The sequence below is a fragment of the Bufo bufo genome, chromosome 1 (assembly GCF_905171765.1).
Source record: "Bufo bufo chromosome 1, aBufBuf1.1, whole genome shotgun sequence".
NCBI classification, from domain to species: domain Eukaryota; kingdom Metazoa; phylum Chordata; class Amphibia; order Anura; family Bufonidae; genus Bufo; species Bufo bufo.
This window is the reverse complement of record NC_053389.1, coordinates 100,616,716-100,641,665: the sequence shown is the minus strand read 5'-3', so window position 1 is coordinate 100,641,665 and position 24,950 is coordinate 100,616,716. Positions and strand designations below refer to the sequence as shown.

The 24,950-nt window shown below is 45.1% G+C and overlaps 1 protein-coding gene across 2 annotated transcripts; it reads right to left on the bottom strand.

The window, feature by feature from the left end:
- Positions 1-1,806: 1,806 nt before the first annotated feature.
- Positions 1,807-24,701, bottom strand: H6PD (hexose-6-phosphate dehydrogenase/glucose 1-dehydrogenase). Of its 2 annotated transcripts, none has more exons than XM_040427339.1 (6): positions 24,571-24,701; positions 19,213-19,304; positions 16,349-16,994; positions 11,019-11,136; positions 6,396-6,665; positions 1,807-4,586 (listed from the first exon to the last, which is right to left on the bottom strand). In XM_040427339.1, exons 3-6 carry the CDS (start codon positions 16,976-16,978, stop codon positions 3,232-3,234), a joined length of 2,373 nt encoding a protein of 790 aa, XP_040283273.1. In that variant the 5' UTR covers positions 16,979-16,994; positions 19,213-19,304; positions 24,571-24,701; the 3' UTR covers positions 1,807-3,231. The 2 variants fall into 2 exon arrangements, with proteins under 2 accessions (XP_040283273.1, XP_040283281.1); XM_040427347.1 differs by lacking the exon at positions 24,571-24,701 and adding an exon at positions 24,516-24,544.
- Positions 24,702-24,950: the final 249 nt, after the last annotated feature.

The following is a 24,950-nucleotide window of genomic DNA, read 5'->3' as shown; positions in this document are numbered from 1 at the left end:
ACGGTAAACTGTTGTCCGAACCAGTCACCTTTAAAGTCTAGCTACAGTGGATATAAAAAGTCTACACACCCCTATTAAAATGGCAAGTTTTTGTCATGGGGAGAAAAAAAAAAAAAAAATCATAAAAAATTCAGACCAAGACAAAATATTTAAGATTTATTTCTACGTTCAATGTGTCCCATAACCTGTACAATTCCACTTAGCAACAAACTGAAATCATTTAGAGGGGTGAATAAAAATAACAAAACTAGAATAATGTGGTTGCATACGTGTGAACAGCCTTTTATAACTGGGTATGTGGATGTGTTCTGATTTAGCCAATTACATTTGAACGCATGTTAAGTAGTAGTCAGTACACGGCTGCCATCATGTAAAGTTATTCTTATTAACCCCATATACAGTTCAGCTGTTCTAGTAGCTGTTCTAGGGATCTCACTGTTGAAAGATATCAGTCAAGAGAAGGGTATAATTTTTTTTCCAAGGCATTAGATACCCAATGGTACACAGGGAAGACAATCATCAAGAACTGGATAAAGTTTCAAACAACAGTGACATTACCAAGAACAGGATGTCCCTCAAAAATCTATAAAAAGACAAGAATAAAATTGGTCTGGGAAGCTTCCAAGAGGCCTACAGCAACATTAAAGGAGCTGCAAGAATTTCTGGCAGGTACTGGACAACAATCTTCCGTACTCTTCATATGTCTAGGCTGGTGGGTTGGCAAGATGGAAGCCTTTTCTTATAAACAAAAAAAGCCAAGCCTGACTATTTTTTGCCAAAACGTGCATCAAGTCAGTCAAAAGCATGTGGGAAAACAGGTTATGATCTTGAACTTTTTGGCTATAATTCCAAAAGGTATGTTTGGCGCAAATCCAACACTGCGCGTCACCAAAAGAACACCATACCCACACAGAAGCATGGGGGAGGCAGCATTATACTTTGGGGCTGTTTTTTCTGCAGCTGGAACAGGGGCCTTAGTCAAGGTGGAGGGAATTCTGAACAGTTCCAAATATCAGTTGATTTTGGAACAAAACCTTCAGGCTTCTGCTAAACAGCTGAAGAAGAATTTCACCATTGAGCAGGACAATGACCCAAAGCATACGTCCACATCAACAAAAGAATGGCTTTGTCAGAAGATCAAAGTTTTGGAAGAGCCAAGCCAGAGCCCAGACCTGAATCCAATTGAACATCTGTTGGCTGACCTGAAGAGGGCTGTACACGGGAGATGGCTGCCCTTGCAAATCTGACCGATTTGGAGCGCTTTTGCAAGGAAGAGTGGGCAAAGAGTGCCAAGTCAAAATGTACCATGCGGATAGACTCCTAACCAAGAAGACTGAGTGCCATCATGAAATTCAAAGGATTCAAAGTATTAGTTAAAGGGTGTGAATATTTATGCAACCACATTATTTTAGTGCTTTATTTTCATTTTTCTACCCTAAAAGATTCCAGTTTGTTTTATAATTGAATGGAACAGATTATAGGTGACGTTAAAGGTTAAAAGAATTCTGAAATACAATCTTCTGACAAATACCTGGCATTTTAACAAGGGTGTGTAGACTTTCTATATCCACTGTATGGTTTTGTAAAACTTTGGACATGTCATTAGAGAGTCATATAAAAATATTCATTATTGGGGGTCTGAAGGGGTCACTAGTTGACATGAACTTTCCTCTTTGGGGTTTTTCCTTGAAGAAATCTTTAGACATCCTTGGAGAAGGTCTTCCCAAATACTTCAATAGGGCATCAACGAATGGACCATGGATTTCAGTGGGTAACGTGTCACATTAACTATTAATTTTTTAAAAAAATTTAAACAGTTATCTGGAATATTCTGAGTTACAACTGAAAAAAAATGTAGGTCACATCACTGCAAACTATTTTTTTTTGCCAATTTTCAAAATTACTGCGTTCAACAACTCTGCAGGTGAACGATCATTTCAGATATGCGGCAGGCGAACAATGAATCTGTATGGAGATAAAGTAGTGGCGATCGTTCATCCCCATACAGAGGTGATGACTGCTGCATGTAAATGCAGCTGAATGACAAGGCAATGATGGGGAAGGAATGGTTTATTCCCGGTCATTGCCCTGTGCGTCAGTTTGTCTAAATGGACTCTTACATATTTCAGGAAATTCTACCTAGTATTTTGGAGCTGGTTTCTGTCTCAAACCACTAGAAAACTGACAATTAATGATAGTCTGAAGAGGGTAAAAATGGTGATAAATGTCATATACAAGTCATGTAATGACCAGATATAATGGTATTCCTCATGCACACAACAACTTGCGCTGAAAAGTCACCTGAAACAAAAATGGTACAGTACGGTACGCTTTAACTATTTGAAGTACATGTTACAAAAAATAAGGCCTCATTCACATTTCTAACTTTCACAGATGTGTGCTATCCACATTTTCTACATGTTTAATGTGTTTGTTCACACATCGGTGGTTTTCCATGGGTCAGTAGAAAAATCACATCCATTAGGCATAGTATACACTTCAGTAATTTTGAGATCTAAGTGTGTAAGAGCTTTGGCATGTAACTCGCTCTGGGTGCATTACTAAGTAAAGGAGTTGTCCGACCTAGGAGACAACCCCAATAGTCATAACCTGTGCCCAATTAAAAACAGCTCACCTGTCTGCTGCCCCCTTCCAGTCCCAGGCAGAAGAGAAGTGACTTGGACCTGTGACTGCTGAGGCCAGTAACTGGCCTCTGTGGTCACATGTGACAGAACAACATGTCTATAGCACAGCACTAACATCATGTTCTAGTCAGTCACTTACAGCAGTGGCCACCGGATCTAGCTACCTTCGGTGAACGGGACAGAGGTGGAAACAGCGGGACTGCAGACAGATTTTTTTTTCTAAATTGGGCACAAGTTATGACTACTGTGTTTGAGGCCAGACAATCCGTTTAAGAAGATCTTGTCCTTTCGAACCACTACTCCAAAAACCAAAACCCCACCACTAAACTGCATACATAAACCCCAGTGAAGTACCCATAAAAGTCACTGGAGGTAAAAAAAAAAAAAAGTAGTCACATTCATTCCAGGGATACTATATGTAAAAAAAAAAAAAAAAAACTTTGGTGTTTATTAATGTGAGTGAATAGAGATTCAAAAACACATTAATCCCTAATGGTAGGATACAGTAGCATAAAGTAAGCCTGTCACTGCAAAGTGTGAACAGGTCCAAATACAAGGCACTTGAGGATGAGACTGTCGAGGCATTTTATCTAAACATGGCATCATAATCAACGTACCAGACCAACTGGCCAAAAGTGGGTTTTACTCCAAAGATTGGCCATTTCTCTGGGTTACTTTTGGCTCGGCTGATCAGTGTTATAATATCGTGCTTTCCTTTGCCCAATATAAGAACGGCTACTTTCTGTGCATTATTGATGAGTGGGAGGGTAAGGCTCATCCTGTTTATAGGCTTTAGTGGACTTTCTGAAAATACCACAAGTTTATCTCCCGTGATGCCATCTTTGGAACCAGGAAAAATGGAGGCTGTGTGGCCATCACTACCCAAGCCCAAGAGCACCAGGTCGAAGCTTGAATTGCTCACGAGGGAAGAGATCTCTTGCGCATACTCCTCTGTACCATTGTTCTCCTCAGCACACAGTCTCTGGTTCCTGTGCACCGGCATAGGGTGTATATTCACGTAGGGAACCCTCACATGCTGCAGTAGATGCCTCTCAAGATTTCCAAAGTTAGAGTCTGTGTCTGTGAATGGCACACATCTCTCGTCAACTAGCCACAAATGAGTATATTTCCAAGGGAAGCCATAGTGGTGCTTTGACAACCTCTGAAACAAAGCAATAGGACTGGAGCCTCCAGAGAGAGCCAAGTGGAAAGTTCCTCTGCTCTTGATGGCCTCTTCAGCAGCTGTCTGTATGTCTTGTGCTAATTTTTGTATAAGCGGCTCTGCCCAGTTAGACACCATGGTGTTTCCAAGGAAGATGGACTGGGCAGAAGCAAAGGTGTTTGTTTTTTGGTTCATACCGATAACTTCTACGTCTTCATTTGTAACATAACGTAGCACTTTCTGTTCTATTACAAAGTCCAACAAGCTCCCGGTTTCTGCTCCTCCTGGGTAGATCCTAGGAATCTGGTTATCCAGACTCTCCAGAAGTTGAGTCCAGAACCTCCAAGAAAATAGCAGGTTCTTTGTTGTGATGAAGGAGCTCTTTCTTCCACGATAGATATTTGATATCAGCACGGTATAAGCATCTCTTTCTTGACTTGGACGATGCACATAATATTCAGAAATAGGCTGACCAAAAAAAGAGATGTTTGAGACTTCTGATGCTTCTTTCCATTGGCTGAAGGGAAGGCTTGGCTTGAAAAGGCTCCTAGTTACTAGAATAGCTGGAAAATTCAGGGCCCCATTTCCAATGTGGAAGATGATCTGTTTGGGTTGACATGAACTTTTTACAGGATCCTCCTTTGATTCTTTTTGGACACAAAAAGCATCATCTTTAAAGACCACTCGGACGTAAGATGTCCGCTCATCCAAGTCCTTTCCAGATACCAGGAGAAAGGGCACTCCTTCCCATCGAGCATTGTCAATATAAATAAGGACACCTTCAAAAATGGAAAATAAGAGTCAAACCATGGGTAACACTAATGGCTCACTCTCCAGTCAGATCCAGATCCTGTCAGCTCTGCAGACAAGTCTGTTTTAGTAAATCACTGCAATACCAAATTTTCCAAAACTTTTATACTGATGACCTTTCCTATCCGATTGGTGGGGGTACGACAGCTGGGACCCCTGCTGATTAGCTGTGTGAAGGCACCGACACTTGCAGTAGTGCCACAGACTTAGCTCACTATGCACAGCACCGTACATTGTATATTGGCTGTGGTATCGCAGCTCAGCCCCATTGACATGTGACTGATGAACATGATGTCACAAGGCCTAGGAAATGCTGGAGAACGCTGCAGCACTACTGTGAGTACGGATGCCTCAAACAGCCGATCAGCGGGGGTCCTGGGTGTCAGACCACTTTAAGTTCGGGAGCATCTTTTCTTAAAACCCTGGTATTCCTCCTGGAAATATCTGTATAAATTGAAAACTGGGTGATACCATTCCCCTTCTCAATTTTAATCACCGTTTGCTGTTTGAGTTCATTGAAACTTTGCAACAAAGTACAGTACAATGTTTTAAAAAACATCCGCGGAGTCAAGGCATGCTGCAGATTATTAAATCAGAAGCATGCTCTATGTTTTACGAAAATGGCGATAAATTAAGCCACAGATTTCATTAACTGGCAGACAAAGAATCTGGAATGAAATCAGAATGTAGCACAAACTGATTTCATTATGGATTTTGGTGCAGATTTTCATGTGGATTTATCCACATGTAAACTCACTCTTAAGGGCCGTTAACATGGCGGGTTTTACCACGGAATTCTGAAGAGGAAATTTTGCCGAAATCCCACCAGCAGCTGCGTCCGTCATTTCTATATTAATTTAAATGAGAGGCAGCACTGTGCATCACCGAGCACAGGCCACAATCTTCAGCACTGTCATCCGTTGAAATGAATAGGAGGCAGAGGCCACGCAGTTGCCGGTGAAATATCAGCGCAGGCGTCCACGCCAAAGTTGCACGGAAAAAGACACCGACGCCATGAAACATACTCTTAGGTGTAGCAGCACACCCTAATGGCAAGAAGAATGGTAATGCCCAGTAGTCATTTTATTCAGATATTTGGAATGATATTTATGTATATGGAATAGCTTTTTAAAGGGCATCTGTCAGCAGATTTGTACCTATGACACTGGCTGACCTGTTACATGTGCACTTGGCAGCTGAAGGCATCTGTGTTGGTACCATGTTCATATGTGTCCACATTGCTGAGAAAAATGACATTTTAATATATGCAAATGAGCCTCTAGGAGCAATGGGGGCGTGGCTGTTACACCTATAGACTCTGCGCTATCTGCAACTGCTGCATCATCTGCACATTGATTGACAGGTCCTAGCAGTAAACGTGATCACACCTGGCCCTGTCATTCAAAGTACAGAGGGAGCGGCAGTTGCAGAGAAAGCTGAGCCTCTAGGTGTAACGGCAACGCCCCCGTTGCTCCTAGAGGCTCATTTGCATATTTTGAAATGGCATTTTTCTCAGCAATGTGGACACATATGAACATAAGACCAACACAGATGCCTTCAGCTGCCGAGTGCGCATGTAACAGGTCAGCCAGTGTCATAGGCACAAATCTGCTGACAGATGCCCTTTAGCAATTTTCTAATATATTCTGAGATACTTTAATTTAAAATGGTACCTGTGCTCCAAATAGAGGACACCATAAAACTGGTGACTGGTTTCCTTTAAAATGTTAGTAAAGTCACTTTACTGAACTGCAAACCAGTTTATATTAGTAGCTCACCTGCAAATGTCTGTGTGTTGGTGAAGTAATTTTGTTTTTCCTCCATCTCCTCTCGCACCTGCGGCAGGTAGTTCTGATACTGACCGATGACAGCGCTGTTGTGCTCTGGAGGCTGAAGTGAAGCCAGTAATTCTAACTTTGCTCTTAGGACATCATCTGCGTTACTGAGGTTGCGGGGAACTTCCATGGCGACATAGGTCAAGACTTCTGTCAGGTGGTTCTGGATAACGTCCCGAATAACACCATATTCTTCATAAAAGCTGGTTCTGCCTGTGCAGTACAGAGAATTCTAAGATCACCATTTAAGGATTTTAAATTCATGGTAGTAAAGAAATAATAGAAGCTGAGAAACTAGGTAACCTAACAGTGAAGAGGTTCTATAGTGTAATGGTAGCAGATGCAAGAATCAGCCAGGGAGCAATTTTCATCTTTGTCCAGGGTTTGACTCGGCACAGGGCTTACAGGTGGACATGCTCTCCTGTGTGATGGAACCTCATATGTTATGCATATGTGCCATCATAGAGTTCCCCTGTGCCCTCCTCCTTCAAGGCGTTTGGTTAGAGAGACAGAACAAGGCAGATCGTTTCCATTATGAAAGAGCTTATTAGCATGCAGGAGGTGCGGGGAGTGGTGACTGTAGCACTGGCTGCACTTACCGCTCCCTGGTCTTCCGCACACGGTACTGTCCTGTGTACAGAGTCAGCATGTAGTGCGCCCACTATTACCTGACGCTGGATGCAGTCAGGTCACAGTGCATGCGGGTCCGGAGAGGACCAGGTGAGTGCAGGAGAAACAGTGGGACCTGCAGAGTTGCAGCGGAGCAGGAGAGGTAAGTTTATATTAGCTCTGATGGGGGTCTGATCTGAGGTCTAATGGGGGTCTGATATGGAAGTCTGATCTGAGGTCTTATATGGGGGTCTGATGAACAAAAAAAATTCTTATTTTCCTCTTCTAAAACATAGATGAATCTTATCTTCAGGTACGTCTTATAAAGCATTTTCCAGAACCTAGATATTTGTGACCGTTTGAGTCGGCCGCCCCGGGCCCGGCATCGCTGGGGGCCCCGAACGCCCCCATATACTGCGGCGGGGCACAGGTAAGTATATCGCCTATCACCCACCGCCTATCACCACCCTAGGCTTCAGGCCTAGTAGGCCTGAGGCCTATGTGGTGGTAAAAGCGCGGCATGTGTGGTGAAGTCATTGCGCGGCGTGCGTGATGACGTCATTGTGTGCCAGTATAGTGTCGCTCGCAGGGCTTTGATGTAGGCGGGCCTGCCTCACCATTCCGGACACAGGTAAGTATAGTAGTGTGTGTGTGTGTGTGTGTGTGTGTGTGTGTGTGTGTGTGTGTGTGTGTGTGTGTGCCCCAACTTTGGGGGGCAGAGGAGGACATATTACTGCAGGAAAAGTGGGGGCAAATGTTTCCATGGGGGCAAATTACTTTATGAATGGCAGTGTGGGGGCAAACTACTACATGGGTAACAGTGTGGGGGGAAATTACTACATGGGGATAGTGTGGGGGAAATTACTGTGTGGGGGCAGTGTGAGGGAAATTACTATATGAAGGCAGTGTGGGGGCGTTGCTATTAGGGACCATTATTTTTGGGGACACTATACAGGCATTATTACCTGGAGCAAAATATAGGGTGTTATTACTGGGGGCACTCTAGGGGATATTATAACTGCTGTAGACACTATAGGGACCTTTGGAACAATTTATCAAACTGGTGTAAAGTAGAACTGGCTTAGTTGCCTATAGCAACCAATCAGATTCCACCTTTCATTTTTGGTAGAAGAAACGAGACGCTGAACTTTACGTCCAACGTGTGGACCTTGGGAGGCGCACTGACACAACCGGTCATAGACAGTATTTAGGTTTCAGCTATTTTCATTTTATTCATAGACAACGCGTTTCGGGGTACTGGGGACCCCTTTATCAAGTCTAAAAGGTGGATTAGTAAAAAAGGACACATATATGGAAAGTCACAATGCAGGTGTACCCATCCATATAAGGAAACGATAATATAATGATAATTAAAAAATGGTATATAAAAAAATATACGCGTATATAAATAAATATATATAAATACATGTGAGGATGAAAAAATTGATCAATACTAATGTATAAAAATAAATGCATAGAATAAAATCAGATTATGAAATACACATATATATATATATATATTATATATATATATGTGTATTTCATAATCTGATTTTATTCTATGCATTTATTTTTATACATTAGTATTGATCAATTTTTTCATCCTCACATGTATTTATATATATTTATTTATATACGCGTATATTTTTTTATATACCATTTTTTAATTATCATTATATTATCGTTTCCTTATATGGATGGGTACACCTGCATTGTGACTTTCCATATATGTGTCCTTTTTTACTAATCCACCTTTTAGACTTGATAAAGGGGTCCCCAGTACCCCGAAACGCGTTGTCTATGAATAAAATGAAAATAGCTGAAACCTAAATACTGTCTATGACCGGTTGTGTCAGTGCGCCTCCCAAGGTCCACACGTTGGACGTAAAGTTCAGCGTCTCGTTTCTTCTACCGTTACCCGAGTGGCAGGGTGGCTCCTGCCCAAGGCGACCGGACGAATCCAGGCTGCACCAACCGTTGCAATTCTCTGCTTTTTGCCTTCATTGTGGTTGCGCCCAAAATTGGTGCAACCCCAATAGGTGAGCAAACTACCTCCTATAATAGATTTTATCTTTTATTGAACATACTCACCCTATGAGCGCCTTTCTCTAATTTATCGCCACAACTTACCTTTCATTTTTGACAGCTCCTCTGGAAAAGGAAAGGTGGAATCTTATTGGCTGCTATAGGCAACTAAGCCAGTTCTACTTTACACCAGTTTGATAAATGACCACAATTATGAGAAATCTAACGTGTCTGTGTAACAAACTCTGTAGAGACGAGATGCGGCTGAAATAATTTGTCATGGCGGTCTGGGTCAAACGGAGGAGAAGAGGAAAAAGAAGATCTACATGACAGAAGAAGTCACTGGATGTAACAGGTATGTGGTGCTGTATTCCCCTATATGTAGAGCTAACTCACTACTGTGACCTGTGTCTCATCTTCTCCTCCAAGTCCTTTTTATTATAATCATATGTATTTTAAATTTAGCAACTAAAATTTTAATTTGTCACCTGCAGTCCTATGTAACAGCTCAGATAACAGTGATAACTCTCTGTGTGCAGATAATGAAGTAGATGTTCCATGCAGTCCTATGTAACACCCTACAAAACAATAGTTCAATGTGTTATGTGGGGTGTTACATAGGACTTCAGGTAACATCTATGACATCTGTACTCAGAGAGTTATGAGATGTTGGAGGTCCGACTCCACCAATCAGCTGTTTGAGGAAACCGCGATGTTCCAGTGAGCGTCGCAGCCTCTTTTCTCCTTACCAAGCACAGTTCTGTCCATTTGATTGCACTGTGCTTGGTATTACAGATCAGACCCAATCACTCAGATGGGACAGAGCTGCACCTAGACCTGTGAACGATGTCATATGGCCTAGGAAGAGACTGTGGCGCTCACGAAGCACCGCAGCCTATCCATACAGAAAAAATAATAATAAAAAAATTAAAATGGAGGGAGTGACCCGAGTTGGCCAGACAGTCCCGGGCCTATTGTGCACTTAATCTGCCCTTGTTTGTGACCTATCTTCAGGATAGGTCATCAATATCAGATAAGTGGGGATCCTCCACCCGAGACCCCCACCAATCAGCTGTTTCCGGCAGCTGCCAGTGCTGGAAACTATAAAGTGAATAAAGTCAGAAGCACAAGGTCCTGCTGGGTATTTTGGCAGTGCTTCTAGCAAATAGGAACTGAGGTGCAGTATGCCAGTGCCGGAAACTTCACAATGGACAGAGTAGAGTTGAGCGGAGCAAGCTTCGGATGCTTAATACGAAGTCGCTTTGTTCAAAACTTCGGAATAATACTGTACTGAGATTCGTCTCTGTACAGTATTAGAATGTATGAGCTCTGATGAGCCGAAGTCATTTATGCGAGACTTTGTGAATAACTTACTTCAGCTCATCGGAGCCCATACATTCTAATACTGTACAGAGACCGATCTCCGTACAGTATTATTTCGACGTTTTGAGCGAAGCGACTTTGGTTTAAGCATCCGAAGCTCGCTTCACTCAACTCTAGGACAGAGCCTTCCATCCACTGTATAGTTGTCTGTATCAGAGGATGCCCGAAATAGTTGTCAGACTCCCCCGTTGACCTGCTATTGATGACCTGTCCTGAGGATATGTCATCAGTATCCATGTCCTGGAATACCCCTCTAAGGGTCTATTCACACGTCCGTATGTGTTTTGCGGACCGCACATCGGCGGCACCCTCATAGAAAATGCACATTCCGGCAAAATTGTGGAACGGATGTGGACCCCTTTTGCGGACGTGTGAATGGACCCCAACAAGCCCAATGTAACCCGTCTGCCTGGTCTGACAATTATATAGCCAAATATGTACCAAAGCTATGGTTCCAAGTTCGAAGGAACGACTTCTTCTATCCATAACCTCTGACACTTGAACTTCCATAAGCTGAATATGTGACAAATATACTGGATTTCCAAATACCTTTTGCATCAACTGTTTCCTTCATTACAATCTCCACTCTCTCCACATGGTGTCTGTTCCATATTGGATCTAGGTGCTTTTGGTGCCGACGCCGGAAAGGAAGAATCTGTTCGACAGTCTACAAGAAAAACAGAAAAAGGGAATCTTTTTCTTATTTGGATTCTGGGGGTTTAATGTCCCATTAAGACTGTGCAGACACTGTGAGCACGTATCCCTGGAGCTGTTCTGTATACCTATAACAAGCAGAAGACACTCATGCCCATACTTCAATGCCATTAATATCCCAGAGCAATTATGGGAACTCAGCAGGAAATTCTGCCCAGAATGGAAACCTTCACATTGTAATTCACGATTTCTCCGCTGCTTCTGCAGCAAGTCCCAGTGTACCTGCTATAATGTGTACAGCGGTATAATTCAGGCAAAGGCATTATTACGCCAGGCAGGAATAGCACAACAAGGCGTAAGGGGAACCCGGTGTGCAGGCCAAGATCGACTGTTGCTGCAAAAGTATTGTAAATGTAGGACGCTTTTTTTTACTGTGTACCTCTACAACAGGGGTAGGCAACTTCTGGCACTCCAGCTGTTGTGAAACTACAACTCCCAGCATGCATATTTACTCTCCTCTTCTCAGAACTCTCATAGAAAGGAATGGAGCATGCTGGGAATTGTAGTTTCACAAAAGCTGCCGAAGGTTGCCGATCCCTGCTCTACAAGCTAAGCTTTCCTATATAGCAAAAAATAAATAAATAAATAAATAAAAAGTATGCTTACATACTAGCTTAACATATAAGCATATACCAAAAGGAATGCGCTGGTTATATGGAGGCAGATAGGTATATCCAGCGTCAGGGCTTTTTTTCTGGCGGAACGCACCGGAACGGCGTTCCGCCACCTTTTGACATCGCAGCCTGCCATGCTCCAGCATGTGTAATTCAATTAATAATGATTCATGCTGCCCCCTCTGTAGTATAACATTCAATATATCCTACTCACAGGGCTACTGTTATATCGTAATGCAGGCCGGCCGGGCAGAGGAGCGGAAGCGTGACTGAATGACGTCACGTGCCTGCGCCACCTGCTTCATTCATAAAGTAGCCGGCCTGCATTACGATATAACAGTAGCCCTGTGAGTAGGATATATTGAATGTTATACTACAGAGGGGGCAGCATGAATCATTATTAATTGAATTACACATTTTATAACTGTACTGGAGCGGCAATGGGGGGGGAGTCTGTGGATGGCACTGTTGTGGGGGGGGGATGGGGGTCTGTGGATGGCACTGTTAAGGGGGGGGTCTGTGGATGGCACTGTTATGGGGTGGGGGGGGGGGGGGTCTGTGGATGGCACTGTTATAGGATGGGGGATCTGTGGATGCCATCCACAGATCCCCCATAACAGTGCCATCCACAGATCTTCCACCCCATAACAGTGCCATCCCCATCTGGGGGAATTCTTTGCTGGGCTGGACTTTTATAGCCCCCCCAAATTTTACTTGCATCTCTGTTCTCTAAAGGGGTGGTTTTAGGGGACGGTCCTAGGGGTGGGTGAGTTCCACCACCTTTTCTCTGAGAAAAAAATCCCTGTCCAGCATACATGCCAGAATCATAGATCCACAAAATACAGATGCTTTTCGTGTGCATCCCGCACTTTTTGCAGACGCCATTGAAAAAAATACCTATACTTGTCTGCAAAACGGCCTAGAATAGGATACATTTGCAGCTCAGCCACACGGATGCATGCAGCACACGGATGACATCCACATGCTGTCCGCATTTTTTGCAGCCCCATAGAAATGAATGGGTCCACGTGCGATCCACAAAAAAAAAAAGAAGATCAGAAGCGGACAGAAAATACGGTCGGGTGAATGCACCCTAGCACAGAATAAACAATCTTATCTTCTGCAGGTCTCACTGGATTTGCATGTTATAAATACTGAGCAAACACCTATACAAATGTTTAACCTGACATTACAAGTTATGATGGGTTATAGAGATTAAAAAAATAAAATAAAATACAAGCGAGAGGAGAAGATACAAATCAGAAACAGACAGTAATGGCGCATTTACACCGCCAAATTGTCGGGCAGATTACTAGGTATGAACATTACTACGAACATTTGTTCCCGATAATCGGCCCATGTAAAGGTTCCGCAGACCACCTGAAGCAAAATGCTTGTTCATCGGGTGAAAAGATCTTTGGTGCAGATACCTTAATCACCGTTTTTGCCAGCAAATTGTGCTGTGTGAACAGCACTCTGCTGCCTAGAAACAATAAATCTTTAGGAAGACGAGCAATGGCAGTAGCCATCTCTTGCCCCCAAACAGTGAAGGTGATCACTGCATGTAAATGCAGCTCTGCACCTCCACTGACGAGCAGGCACTTACCAAAAAAGAACAGTCGCTTCACGATAATTGTCTACTCCATCAGGTCATCTAAATCTACCTTAAAAGGGACACTGACAGGGCCAAAAAGCATATTTAGGTATATATATGACCGTACAGGTCTTATAAAGTGTATTAGAATCATGTAAGTATCCCCCCTGTCCACCTTATAACTACAGTAATGTGAAGTTTTATAACCTGCTGGAATCGGGTTCAATCTGCCCAAGGGGCGGTGTTTCACCTCAGCTTGCGCCCAGCCAGCCTCGCCACAACTGCCGTTTGAAGCGCCGCCCAGCTCATCAATATTCACTTCGCTGGGTGGCTACTAGTGTCCCCGGCTAGCTTCAGCGCATGCGCCCGGCACCCTCACTGGCCGGGATCGCATTGCGCCTGCGCACAGTCTCATTCTCAGAGGCAGCCTCTGAGAATGAGACTGTGCGCAGGCGCAATGCGATCCCGGCCAGTGAGGGTGCCGGGCGCATGCGCTGAAGATAGCCGGGGACACTAGTAGCCACCCAGCGAAGTGAATATTGATGAGCTGGGCGGCGCTTCAAACGGCAGTTGTGGCGAGGCTGGCTGGGCGCAAGCTGAGGTGAAACACCGCCCCTTGGGCAGATTGAACCCGATTCCAGCAGGTTATAAAACTTCACATTACTGTAGTTATAAGGTGGACAGGGGGGATACTTACATGATTCTAATACACTTTATAAGACCTGTACGGTCATATATATACCTAAATATGCTTTTTGGCCCTGTCAGTGTCCCTTTAAAAGGGGTTATCCCATTATTAATTTAAAGAATGAAAATCAGACATCATATAGTCCATGACAACCTCTTTCTAACAGAACCAGCCCTGTACCTCACATGGACCCAGAGATCTCCCCATTCATTGCTCTGCTACATTTATATCAAGCTGACAGCTCAAGGGGAGTGTCTTTTCTTCTGCAGTTAAGGTGGCGTGTCCATGCTCTCCCTATCACAGCTCAGACGGCAGCTGAAGGATGAAACTGAGCATGTGCGACCATCTCAGTGAGCAGGACACAGAAATAGAAAAAAAAACAAAAAAAAACATAGCGGGTGGGGCTATACAGATACATTTTATTGAATAACTAAGTGCTATGCAAAAAAATGTATTGCATGCAGTTATAAAAGTATTCAGATCCAGGTGCTGGTTTAAAAACTGCAGAATATTTTTCCTGGAACAACCCCCCTAAGGCTAAATGCACACGGTGGGTATTATGCGCGTGAAAAATCTGCACCATAATATAGTACCAGCTAAATAATGCATGCAGAAATGAACCTGCATACATATTTTGAAATCCACAGCAAGGGCAAGTCTGAGAAAAAACCCGCATGAAACGTATCCAGATTTGGTGAGGAAACACAGAGAGTGGAGGAGTCTGTCTGGGGGCATGGCAGGGGCTGGGCCATCAGGCTGGCTATTCATGAACATTTACGGTAGAAAACTGGTATAAATAACGCTTGAAATGTAATCTAGTCAGGGGCTCATGTTGATGGCAGAGGTTGCGCCAAGCTTCTGATACGTTGTGCACCTCGTCATAAACTAGGTACATCCATCAGCAACACAGGGATATCGAGGAGCGGTGTAAGATGTCAGGCTCTGATGAATGACCTTCCCCCCTAGATTTTAGTTCAATTCTATAGAATTGGACATTTTACACCACAGTCAGACGTTCCTGGCAAACATTCACTGTAGTTAAACTGCTGCCGAGCGTCCCATAAATTGCGACCGTCACGGAGGTCAATGACCCTGGTGCAGATCACCTCTGTCTACTTCTTCATATCCAGCAGCCTCAGGGAGGGTTTCTGCCAATGCAACTTCGTTAGCAGAAGGGCAAGCGACCATCCTTCTGCCTCAGAGCCCCATAGGCAGCAGGGTTCACTGCACACATCTGGTGGCCCCAGTTCATTTCGTGTTCGTCCGCCCTCACACACACCTCACATCAATGGCCACGTTGTTTATTCGCAATGATGCCATTTATCCAATTACAATACATTTGCACCACTGCAGCACACGGACAGTTCACAAACTGTACAGTTGTTGAAATACCGCCAGCCTGCAAATCTGAAAAATCACCTCCTTCACTCTTAAAGGGGTTATCTAAACTGTAAAACATGCCCTAGGGTCACCCGCGATGCTAGGGAGGCTCATCCGCGTCGCGGCCCGCTATTGACTGCTCCCCTCGTCGTCGGATGTTTTGAGGAGTGACGCGGGTGCCGGGGAGCAAAGCAAGTATAACCTATATGAGGTACATGGGCATTGGGGGGCACGTTTATAGTTTGGATAACCCCTTCAACAGTAACGTGGGATGTGTGCGCACACAGCCTGCCATATACCTACCAAGACGGCTCACCACACGCGACTTTCCTTAATGAGCTAAATGCTGCCGATGTTGAACGTAGGAATAACGTGACTCGACTGTGCATATAAGGAAACCATATAGCAGGCGAATCCTAACGACACACAGGCAGAGATGCAGAAAATGCCTTTTCCTATGGTCCACAAATCAGTTAAGAGACAGCTGTTTACAGGAGAGGTCAATAGGCCTTAAGGCAGTATTACACTGGCTGATTTTTAGGCCTATAATCGCTAACGAGCGTTTACATGATCATCTTGCAGTGTAATTCTGCTGCCGACTGCCCGATGAACGAGCATTGTCCATTGGGCAATTCTGATTTTTAAGCATGCCGGCAGATTGTGTTGTCAAATAACGCAGTATGATGGCATAAGCGATCGCTCCTCCCCATGCTGTGGAGGAGATCACTGCATGTAATAGCTGCGGTCTTCTCCACTGACTAGCAATCAATTGCTCCCAACAATGGCTGGCTCAATCGGCCTGTGTAATACAGGCATTAGAGTTCAGACTGTCATAAAACAGCTTCTGTCTAAAGACCTGATTGGGAGCCTAGACCTGGCAGTATCTCACCTGTTTTCCTAGGTAATGGTCAACCCTGTAGATCTCTTCTTCTTGGAAGAATGTCTGCATGACATTGGACAGCTTCTCTGCAGAGTCATAGTCGTGACCGAAAGGTTTCTCCAGCACCACGCGCAGCCATGCTCCAGGAGGCGGCCGGCAGCTGCCATTGATGTTCTGTGCAATATCAGCGTATGCAAAAGGTGGTACTGACAAATAGAATAACCTGCCGGCCTCATGAAGCCCCTCTTCTGCCAGGGAAGTCAATATGTCCTGGTGCAATGCAGTAAAATTTTCGGCCGTCTTCAGCTGCCTGTAACGGGTCAGTTTCAAGAACTGGTCTTTGACAAGAGCACATCTATCTGGGTTCACGTCTGCGGGACAGCTCAGGGACTTTAGTGCATTGAATAGTAATGTCTCGGCCTTTTCTGGAGGAGTCAGAGCAGCTCCATGAAAGCTAAAGCTATGGCCACTATCCACCTCATTTAGATACAGATGGAACAGACCCTGCCACAGGTATTTCTTGGCCAAGTCGCCGGTAGCGCCAAGAAGTACAACGGAGACATGACCTTTGTTTTCTCTACAGAAGACTGCAACAGCGCCAAGGAGGAGGAAGCAATACAAGGCTCTCAGCGGCATCATGACGGGCACTTATTGTCTGAAAGGAAGGAAAAATCATCAATCCAAGTCTAATTGGAACATTTTTCATGATATAAGAACAGTATAGTGAATATCTCTATATTTCGGTATCTCATCGCGTTATAACGCCATATCAGCCATCTGATAATAACCCAACAATCTTTCGCTGCGCTGACAGCGGAATACAGGCTGCATTTATAGCAGCCTCTGTTCTGCCCCCGGGCCAGTTATAGAGGCCGTCATTATGATCATCAACAGAGCATCACCGACCAGACAGGTGGTCAGAAATGGTGCCTGCAGGGCATAGGTAAGGACGCTGACATCCCCCACTACGCTGCGGATTCTTAAAGATTTCTCTTGTTTGTAAATTGCATAGTAACATTATATGTAGGGATTGTCTCACTTCAGCAAATGGCGTTTATCATGTTGAGAAAGTTAATACAAGGCACTTACTAATGTATTGTGATTCTCCATATTGCCTCCTTTGCTGGCTGCATTCATTTTTCTACCACATTATACACTGCTCAATTCCAGGGGTTACGACCACCCTGCAATCCAGCACCGGTGGTCGTGCTTGCACACTAACGCTGGGTTCACACCAGAGCGTTCTGAAAGGAGCGCTCTGTATGCCCGATTGTACGGGCGTTTACAAGCGCGCATACAGAGACAAGTGAACACACATTGTCGCGCGTTCCCGAAAGTCTATGTACGGGAACGCGCGACAAACGCCCAAAAAAACGCTCATGTACTTGTTTGAGCGTCGGGCGTTTTACAGCGCGATCGTACGCGCTGTAAAACGCCCAGGTGAGAACCATTCCCATAAGGAAGCATTGGTTTCTCCTTGCTGAGTGTTTTACAGCGCGTAGGAACGCGCTGTAAAACGCTCAGGTCTGAACTGAGGGTAAAGGAAAAAGCAGTGACCGGGAACGCATAGTGGCACGCATGCGCAGCAGCTCCTATTCCAGCCACCTCATATCTGCACTGCAGCGGTGGTCATAACCCCTGGTTACGAGCCGTGTATAATGTGATGAAAAAATTTATTTTTGTAAGGAAGACGGGACTTGTAAATGCAAGTGTAAAGTTACATCCATATTGTGACTTCAAGACTTGCGAATCCGTTATTAGATATTGATGGCCTATCCTCAGAATAGGTCATCAATGTTAGATCCATCCCCACCTTCCTTTCCCCAGCGATCAGCTATTTAGTAAAACCCCTTTAAATCACCAAGGCACTCTATGAGGGTCTAAGTCTTAAGGGTCTAATATAAATTTGCGGCTGTATTACAAACATCTGTGAATAATGCAAAGCCAATAAAGTGACAAGTTTTAGTCCCAAAACAGGTACCTTAGCGACCACCCTGGGGAGATTAATAATAAGTGTTTATAGGAGCTCTTGTTCTTATCTAATCTAATCTGTAATATGCAGAACCAGATCATCTGGCAGCATCAGGACAATGGCTGCAGGTAATTTAAAGGGGTTCTCCGGGAATGAAGAAAATGAAAATGCGTAAATATTAAATTTACCTTTCATTAGTTATAATGTCTCGTATTGTCTATGGAGCAATCTTTAGGAGAAACAAAATGTCCGCCGTCCTGTTAGTACACACAAAACCTGTCCTATTCACACAGGAGGACAAGTTACTTCACAACACAGAGAAAGAGCTCCCTCATCCTCCTCTCTGCCTGTCAGGAATTATCCTGAATACAGTTTAATATGATATTCAGCTGAATCTTTATGGGAATGGAGTTCATCAGGAGACATGAAGTACAGAGAGCACACACTGTGGTAATGGAGACTGCGTACAAATGCTGCTTATTAGCCACATCTGCTCATGGACTCCATTCCTACAGATATTAAGCTAAATATCTTATCTGTATTCAGAATAAAAAACCCTGAGAAGCAGAGAGGAGGATGAGGCAGCTCTTTAGCTCAGTGTTGTGGTGAAGTAACTCGTCCTCCTATGTGATTAGGACAGGTTTTGTGTGTACCGATAGGACGGCGGACATTTTATTTCTCCTAATGACTGCTCCGTAGACAAAAGAAGCCATTATAACTAATGTAAGGTATTTGGGAATATATTAATAATGAAATAATAATAATTTAAGAATTTTCATTTTCTTAATTCCCGGAGAACCCCTTTAACCTGTAGTTTCTCCTGTACAGCCTGTCCTGTAGCCACAGCCTACTATGAATGTCTCTATGCATGTATCCACGCTCCGCAATGTTCAGTGCTTACCTTGTCTGAAGACCTCGTGCAGGATCCTCATGCAATGTCTGGTGTCTGCCCAACAAAAGCAAAATGAGAAAACATGCAGACCATCCGTGAACCTACAAAAAACACAGTTCAAGGATTCTCCTGTTAATCATTACAGCAGCAAACCCTTACGCAAGGATCAAGGGAAAAAAATAAATCTCTTCCTGGCAGTGGGAGCTCAGAATTTCCCGGCATTCACACTATTGCAAAATGGTTCTATAGCCGATCTGTCAGAATGTGGAGAAGGAGCCATGGAGATAAGGAGGTATGCAAACAGAAAGTATAATCCCATCACAAAGAGAGAAAAAAACACAAAAGTTACAACACACACACCTTTCATTGCAAATCTATCAATGAGAGACTGAAACACTGCGGATTTGATGGCGCAGATTTGCGTGCGACAAATCCACAGCATTTTGCAGCATCAGCAAAAGCACATGAGATTTTAAGAAATTTCATTCACATGCTGCAGAAAAAAAAAAAAAAAAAAAAAGAACTGCAGCGTAAACTAACTAGTGGAAGTTAAAATGAATTTGTCAGCTCTCCCGAGCGCACGCACACATAACGGAGAGCACTCCCGAGCGCGCACACACATAACGGAGAGCACTCCCGAGCGCGCGCACACATAACGGAGAGCACTGCCGAGCGCGCGCACACATAACGGAGAGCACTCCCGAGCGCGCGCACACATAACGGAGAGCACTCCCGAGCGCGCGCACACATAACGGAGAGCACTCCCGAGCGCGCGCACACATAACGGAGAGCACTCCCGAGCGCGCGCACACATAACGGAGAGCACTCCCGAGCGCGCGCACACATAACGGAGAGCACTCCCGAGCGCGCGCACACATAACGGAGAGCACTCCCGAGCGCGCGCACACATAACGGAGAGCACTCCCGAGCGCGCACACACATAACGGAGAGCACTCCCGAGCGCGCACACACATAACGGAGAGCACTCAGAGGAGTCCTCTCAATGCATTTTACAGCTGGTTTGGGGGAGCACAGGAAAGGGAGTATGAAGATAAAAATGATATAACCGGGCTCAGCATCATGTACTCTACACCGCTTACGCTAGTTTTACATCTACGTTTTCCTTTCCAGTTTTGAGATCCAGCACAGGCTCTCAAAACTGGAGGAAAACGCTTCCATTTTCTCCCCTATTCATTGTCAATGGGGAGAAAACTGAACAAACCGTAAGCTGTGATGAGGCGGCAGCGCTCGGTGCTGCAACCTCTTCATACAGCTGATCGTGGGGTGCTGGGAACAGAACCCCCAACGATCAGTTATTGATGCACTATCCCGAGGATAGGCCATTTAAATGGAGTGGCAACTGAATCAGTTAAAAAAATGAATGTGTGCATAGCCCCATTGAAATGTATGGGTCGGCACAATATCCGTTTTAAAAAAGGATAGCACACTGCAGAAAAAAAATAGTTGTGTGTGAGGACTGATTTCTCCTTTAAACACTGTGGGGCACATTTACTAATGGATGTAAAAGTTGTCGCAAGTCCCCTTTTCTGTCCGGCTGTGCAACAACAATTTTGGAGCACGGCTGGTTTTGCACCTTGTACCAGTTGGGTCTTACAGGGCTGGGACCCCAGCCCCAACAAATTTACTCACATTTGCGCAAATGTAAGCTGAAAACGACACCTCGTCATAAATTAGATGTATCTAGCGGCAGCGCAGAGGGGGAAACTAAGACCGGCGTAAAAAGCCGGTCTTAGTAAATGTGCCGCTGTGCCATTGCAGAAGGTAGGTGAATAAAGTCTTGGAATTTTAGGTTTGGAATGTAGAGATTCCCTACGCTGACCGCACCCATAGCACAGAGCTATCCCAGCATTTCTCAATGTGAGAGCTGTACGAGGATCCTCAGAAGGACGGCTCCCCCACAGCCATGCCGAGCAAGCAGAGCACTTACAGACTCCGATAATTCACTGCTGCACGACATGGCAGTTTTAGATACTATGGGCTGCAATTTTTCACTTTTAGGACTCTTTCACACGAGCGAGTTTTCCGCGCGGGTACAAAGCGTGACGTGAACGCATTGCACCCGCACTGAATCCGGACCCATTCATTTCTATGGGGCTGTTCACATGAGCGGTGATTTTCATGCATCACTTGTGCGTTGCGTGAAAATCGCTGCATGCTCTATATTCTGCTTTTTTCACACAACGCAGGCCCCATAGAAGTGAATGGGGCTGCGTGAAAATCGCAAGCATCCGCAAGCAAGTGCGGATGCAGTGCGATTTTCAAGCATAGTTGCTAGGAGACGATCGGGATGGGGACCTGATTATTATTATTTTGCCCTATAACATGGTTATAAGGGAAAATATAATCATTCTTTATACAGAATGCATAGTAAAATAGGAATGGAGGGGTTAAAAAAAAATAATAAAAAATTTAACTCACCTTAATCCACTTGATCGCGAAGCCCGGAATCTCTTCTGTCTTCTTCTTTGCTGTGCACAGGAAAAGGACCTTTGATGATGTCACTGCGCTCATCACATGGTCCGTCACATGATCCATCACCATGGTACAAAAGATCATGTGATGGACCATGTGATGAGCGCAGTGACGTCATCAAAGCTCCTATTCCTCAAAGAAGAAGACAGAAGAGATGCCGGCTGTGCGATCAAGTGGATTAAGGGGAGTTAAATTATTTTTTATTTTTTTTAACCCCCTCCAGCCCTATTGTACTATGCCTTCTGTATTAAGAATGCTATTATTTTCCCTTATAACCATTTTATAAGGGGAAATAATACAATCTACACAACACCTAACCCAAACCTGAACTTCAATGAAGAAGTTCGGGTCTGGGTACCACATTCAGTTTTTTAATCACGCGCGTGCAAAACACATTGCACCCGCGCGATAAAAACTGAACAACGGAATGCAATCGCAGTCAAAACTGACTGCAATTGGGTACCTACTCGCGCGGGTTTGCCGCAACGCATCCGGACACGCTCGTCTGCAAGGGGCCTTAGGCCCCTTTCACATGAGCAATGCGTGACACGAACGCATCGCACCCGCACTGAATCCTGACCCATTCATTTCAATGGGTCTGTGCACATGAGCGTTGTTTTTCACACATCATTTCTGCATTGCGTGAAAAATGCAGCATGTTCTATATTCTGTGTTTTTTCACACAGCCCTGGCCCCATAGAAGTGAATGGGGCTTCAGTGAATAACACATTGTATCGGCGCGGAATAAAACTGAAAAGCTGAACACTGTCGCAGACAAAACTGACTGAACTTGCTTGCAAAAAGGTGCGAGTTTCACTGAACGCATCCGGAGCCAATTCGTATCGTTCATGTGTTAGAGGCCTTAGGCCTGTGAAACTCAATTTTTTCCGCGCTGGTGCAAAGCGTTTTAATGCGTTTTTCACGCGCGTGATAAAAAACTGAAGGCTTACAAACTACATCTCTTAGCAACCAGTGAAAAACGCATTGCACCCGCACTTGCTTCTGGATGCAATGCGTTTTTCACTGAAGCCCCATTCACTTCTATGGGGCCAGGGCTGCGTGAAAAACGCAGAATATAGAACATACTGCGATTCCCACGCAGCGCAGAACTGATGTGTGAAAAAAACGCTCATGTGCACAGACCCATTGAAATGACTGGGTCAGGATTCAGTGCGGGTGCGATGCGTTCATGTCACGAATTGCACCTGCGCGGAAAACTCACTTGTGTGAAAGGGGTCTTAAGGGCCAAATCGCAGAGTTTTTCTGCGCTGATTTTGTAGCATTTCTGTCTCAAAATCAGCTCTAAAAACTCAAAACAGCCTCCTATTCATTTCAATGACAAGAAGCATGGAAGAAAGAAGCAGTATGCCCTATCTTGGGGCAGAATCAGCACAGAATCCCCCATTGAAGTTAATAGGAGGCAGAAAAAAACAGCTCCATGTAAGGCCTCTTGCGGTCCGCAATGCACGGCCAGCCGCACGCGGAGCGCGATGTGTTTGTTCTGCAAAAAGATAGGACAAGTTCTGGAAGACAAGGAATGGAAGCAGGGAACGGAGCACCACAGAAGCACTCCGTAGTGCTTACGTTCTGTGGTTCTGTTCCGCACCTCCGGACCCATTCAAGTGATGCGGACTGCACACGGCCGGTCTCCCGTGTATTGCAGACCCGCCGTATGTGGCAATCCTGACGCAAACGGATGGCATTTGTCAGACGTATCCGGATCCGTCTGACAAATGCATTGAAATACCGTAACCGTCTTTCTGGTGTCATCCGGAAAAATAGATCCAGTATTTCTTTTTTTGCATTTTTAAAGGTCTGCGCAGGCCCACGGTCCCAGAATCGCTGAGGTATTCCCCGTTCTCAGCTGTCTCTGCATCCATAGGATGTGTGACCATATCCTCCTGGGGAGCGCAGATCATCGGAAGAACTAGGTGAGTATTTACTGGTTGTTGTTTTTTACCTTCCTGCGAGGGTGCACATATCTGGGCATAACTACTGGGAGGGAGCACAATGTGGGCATAACTACTGGGAGGGAGCACAATGCGGGCATAACTACTGGGAGGGAGCACAATGCGGGCATAACTACTGGGAGGGAGCACAATGCGGGCATAACTACTGGGAGGGAGCACAATGCGGGCATAACTACTGGGAGGGAGCACAATGCGGGCATAACTACTGGGAGGGGGGCATAAATGGGGAATAATTACTATGTGGGGGCATTAAGGGGACTGGGTGGGATAGGGTAAGTATAGTTTTTGGGAAGAATTAGAGGCGTGGCCTAGTATGAAAAAAAATGTCCTGCACAAAGTGGCGAGAAGCCAAAAATGTTGCAAAGTACGATGGGCATATGGCGTATGCCATAACGTGCAACTTTTTTACTCCACAATAAATAAAAGGCTTAATAAACGTCCCTCATTTTGCTTTTCAAGAACTGAGAGGTATGCAGTAGCCCTCCGATTACACAGGAACCGAGGGGACCATAAAACAGGTCCGGGGAGCCGTGGTCGGCCACACGGACTGCGGGGAGCAATTATTATTGGATGTATGCCACTCTTCCGCGCACTTGTCACAGATTTGGTCGCAGACTTTTCCAAGGTGATGGAAAAAGCAGGCGTGCTGTGGGTGAGCCAACTGGCCAGGCTCATGTCCCTCCATATGGACTGAGCCTAGAACTTCAGGACCGTGCAGGTCTATGGCTGTCACTGCATGTGTTACCATTAGCACTGAGCCCTCCTCTGATACACAGCCAGGACATGAGCACATATGGTGTGCAGCGCGGAAACCGCAGCTCTCCACACACCACTGTACACACCACACACCTGAGCCGACTCCGCGCTGTCTGCAGGCAAACTGAAGGCCACACTCAATACGCACCTGTCACCGCAGCGCCCTCTGCAGGCCGATCCGCCTCCCGGAACACACAGGCATGTTCACCTGCCCCCGCAGCGCCCTCTACAGACGGATGTAAATAGCGGCATGCGCTCTCCGGCTGCGGGGCGGCGGCCTCCTCCTTCTCTTACTCCACACGTGACTCGGGTATTTTATTTCATAGGCGGCCGCAGAACCGGAAGTGAGGAGAGGCAGTGACCGGGGTTAGATGTAGTCACTGAGGAGGCAGAGACAGGCGGTGACCGGGGTTAGCTGCAGTCAGAGGCAGCTGCTGCTTCTGCGGGAAGTGCCATATGTAGGGGGATATTTTTGCACTAGATCAGGGTTCAGCAATCTTTAGGCACTCCAGTTGTGGTGACACTAGG

Excerpts from the sequence above, each read along its gene's own strand:
- H6PD (XM_040427339.1), bottom strand. The coding sequence starts at position 16,978 with ATGATGCCGCTGAGAGCCTTGTATTGCTTCCTCCTCCTTGGCGCTGTT. Across the intron at positions 11,137-16,348 it reads ACCATTACCTAGGAAAACAG|ACTGTCGAACAGATTCTTCC; the intron begins GTGAGATACTGC and ends TTTTTCTTGTAG. Across the intron at positions 4,587-6,395 it reads CAACACACAGACATTTGCAG|GTGTCCTTATTTATATTGAC; the intron begins GTGAGCTACTAA and ends CCATTTTTGAAG.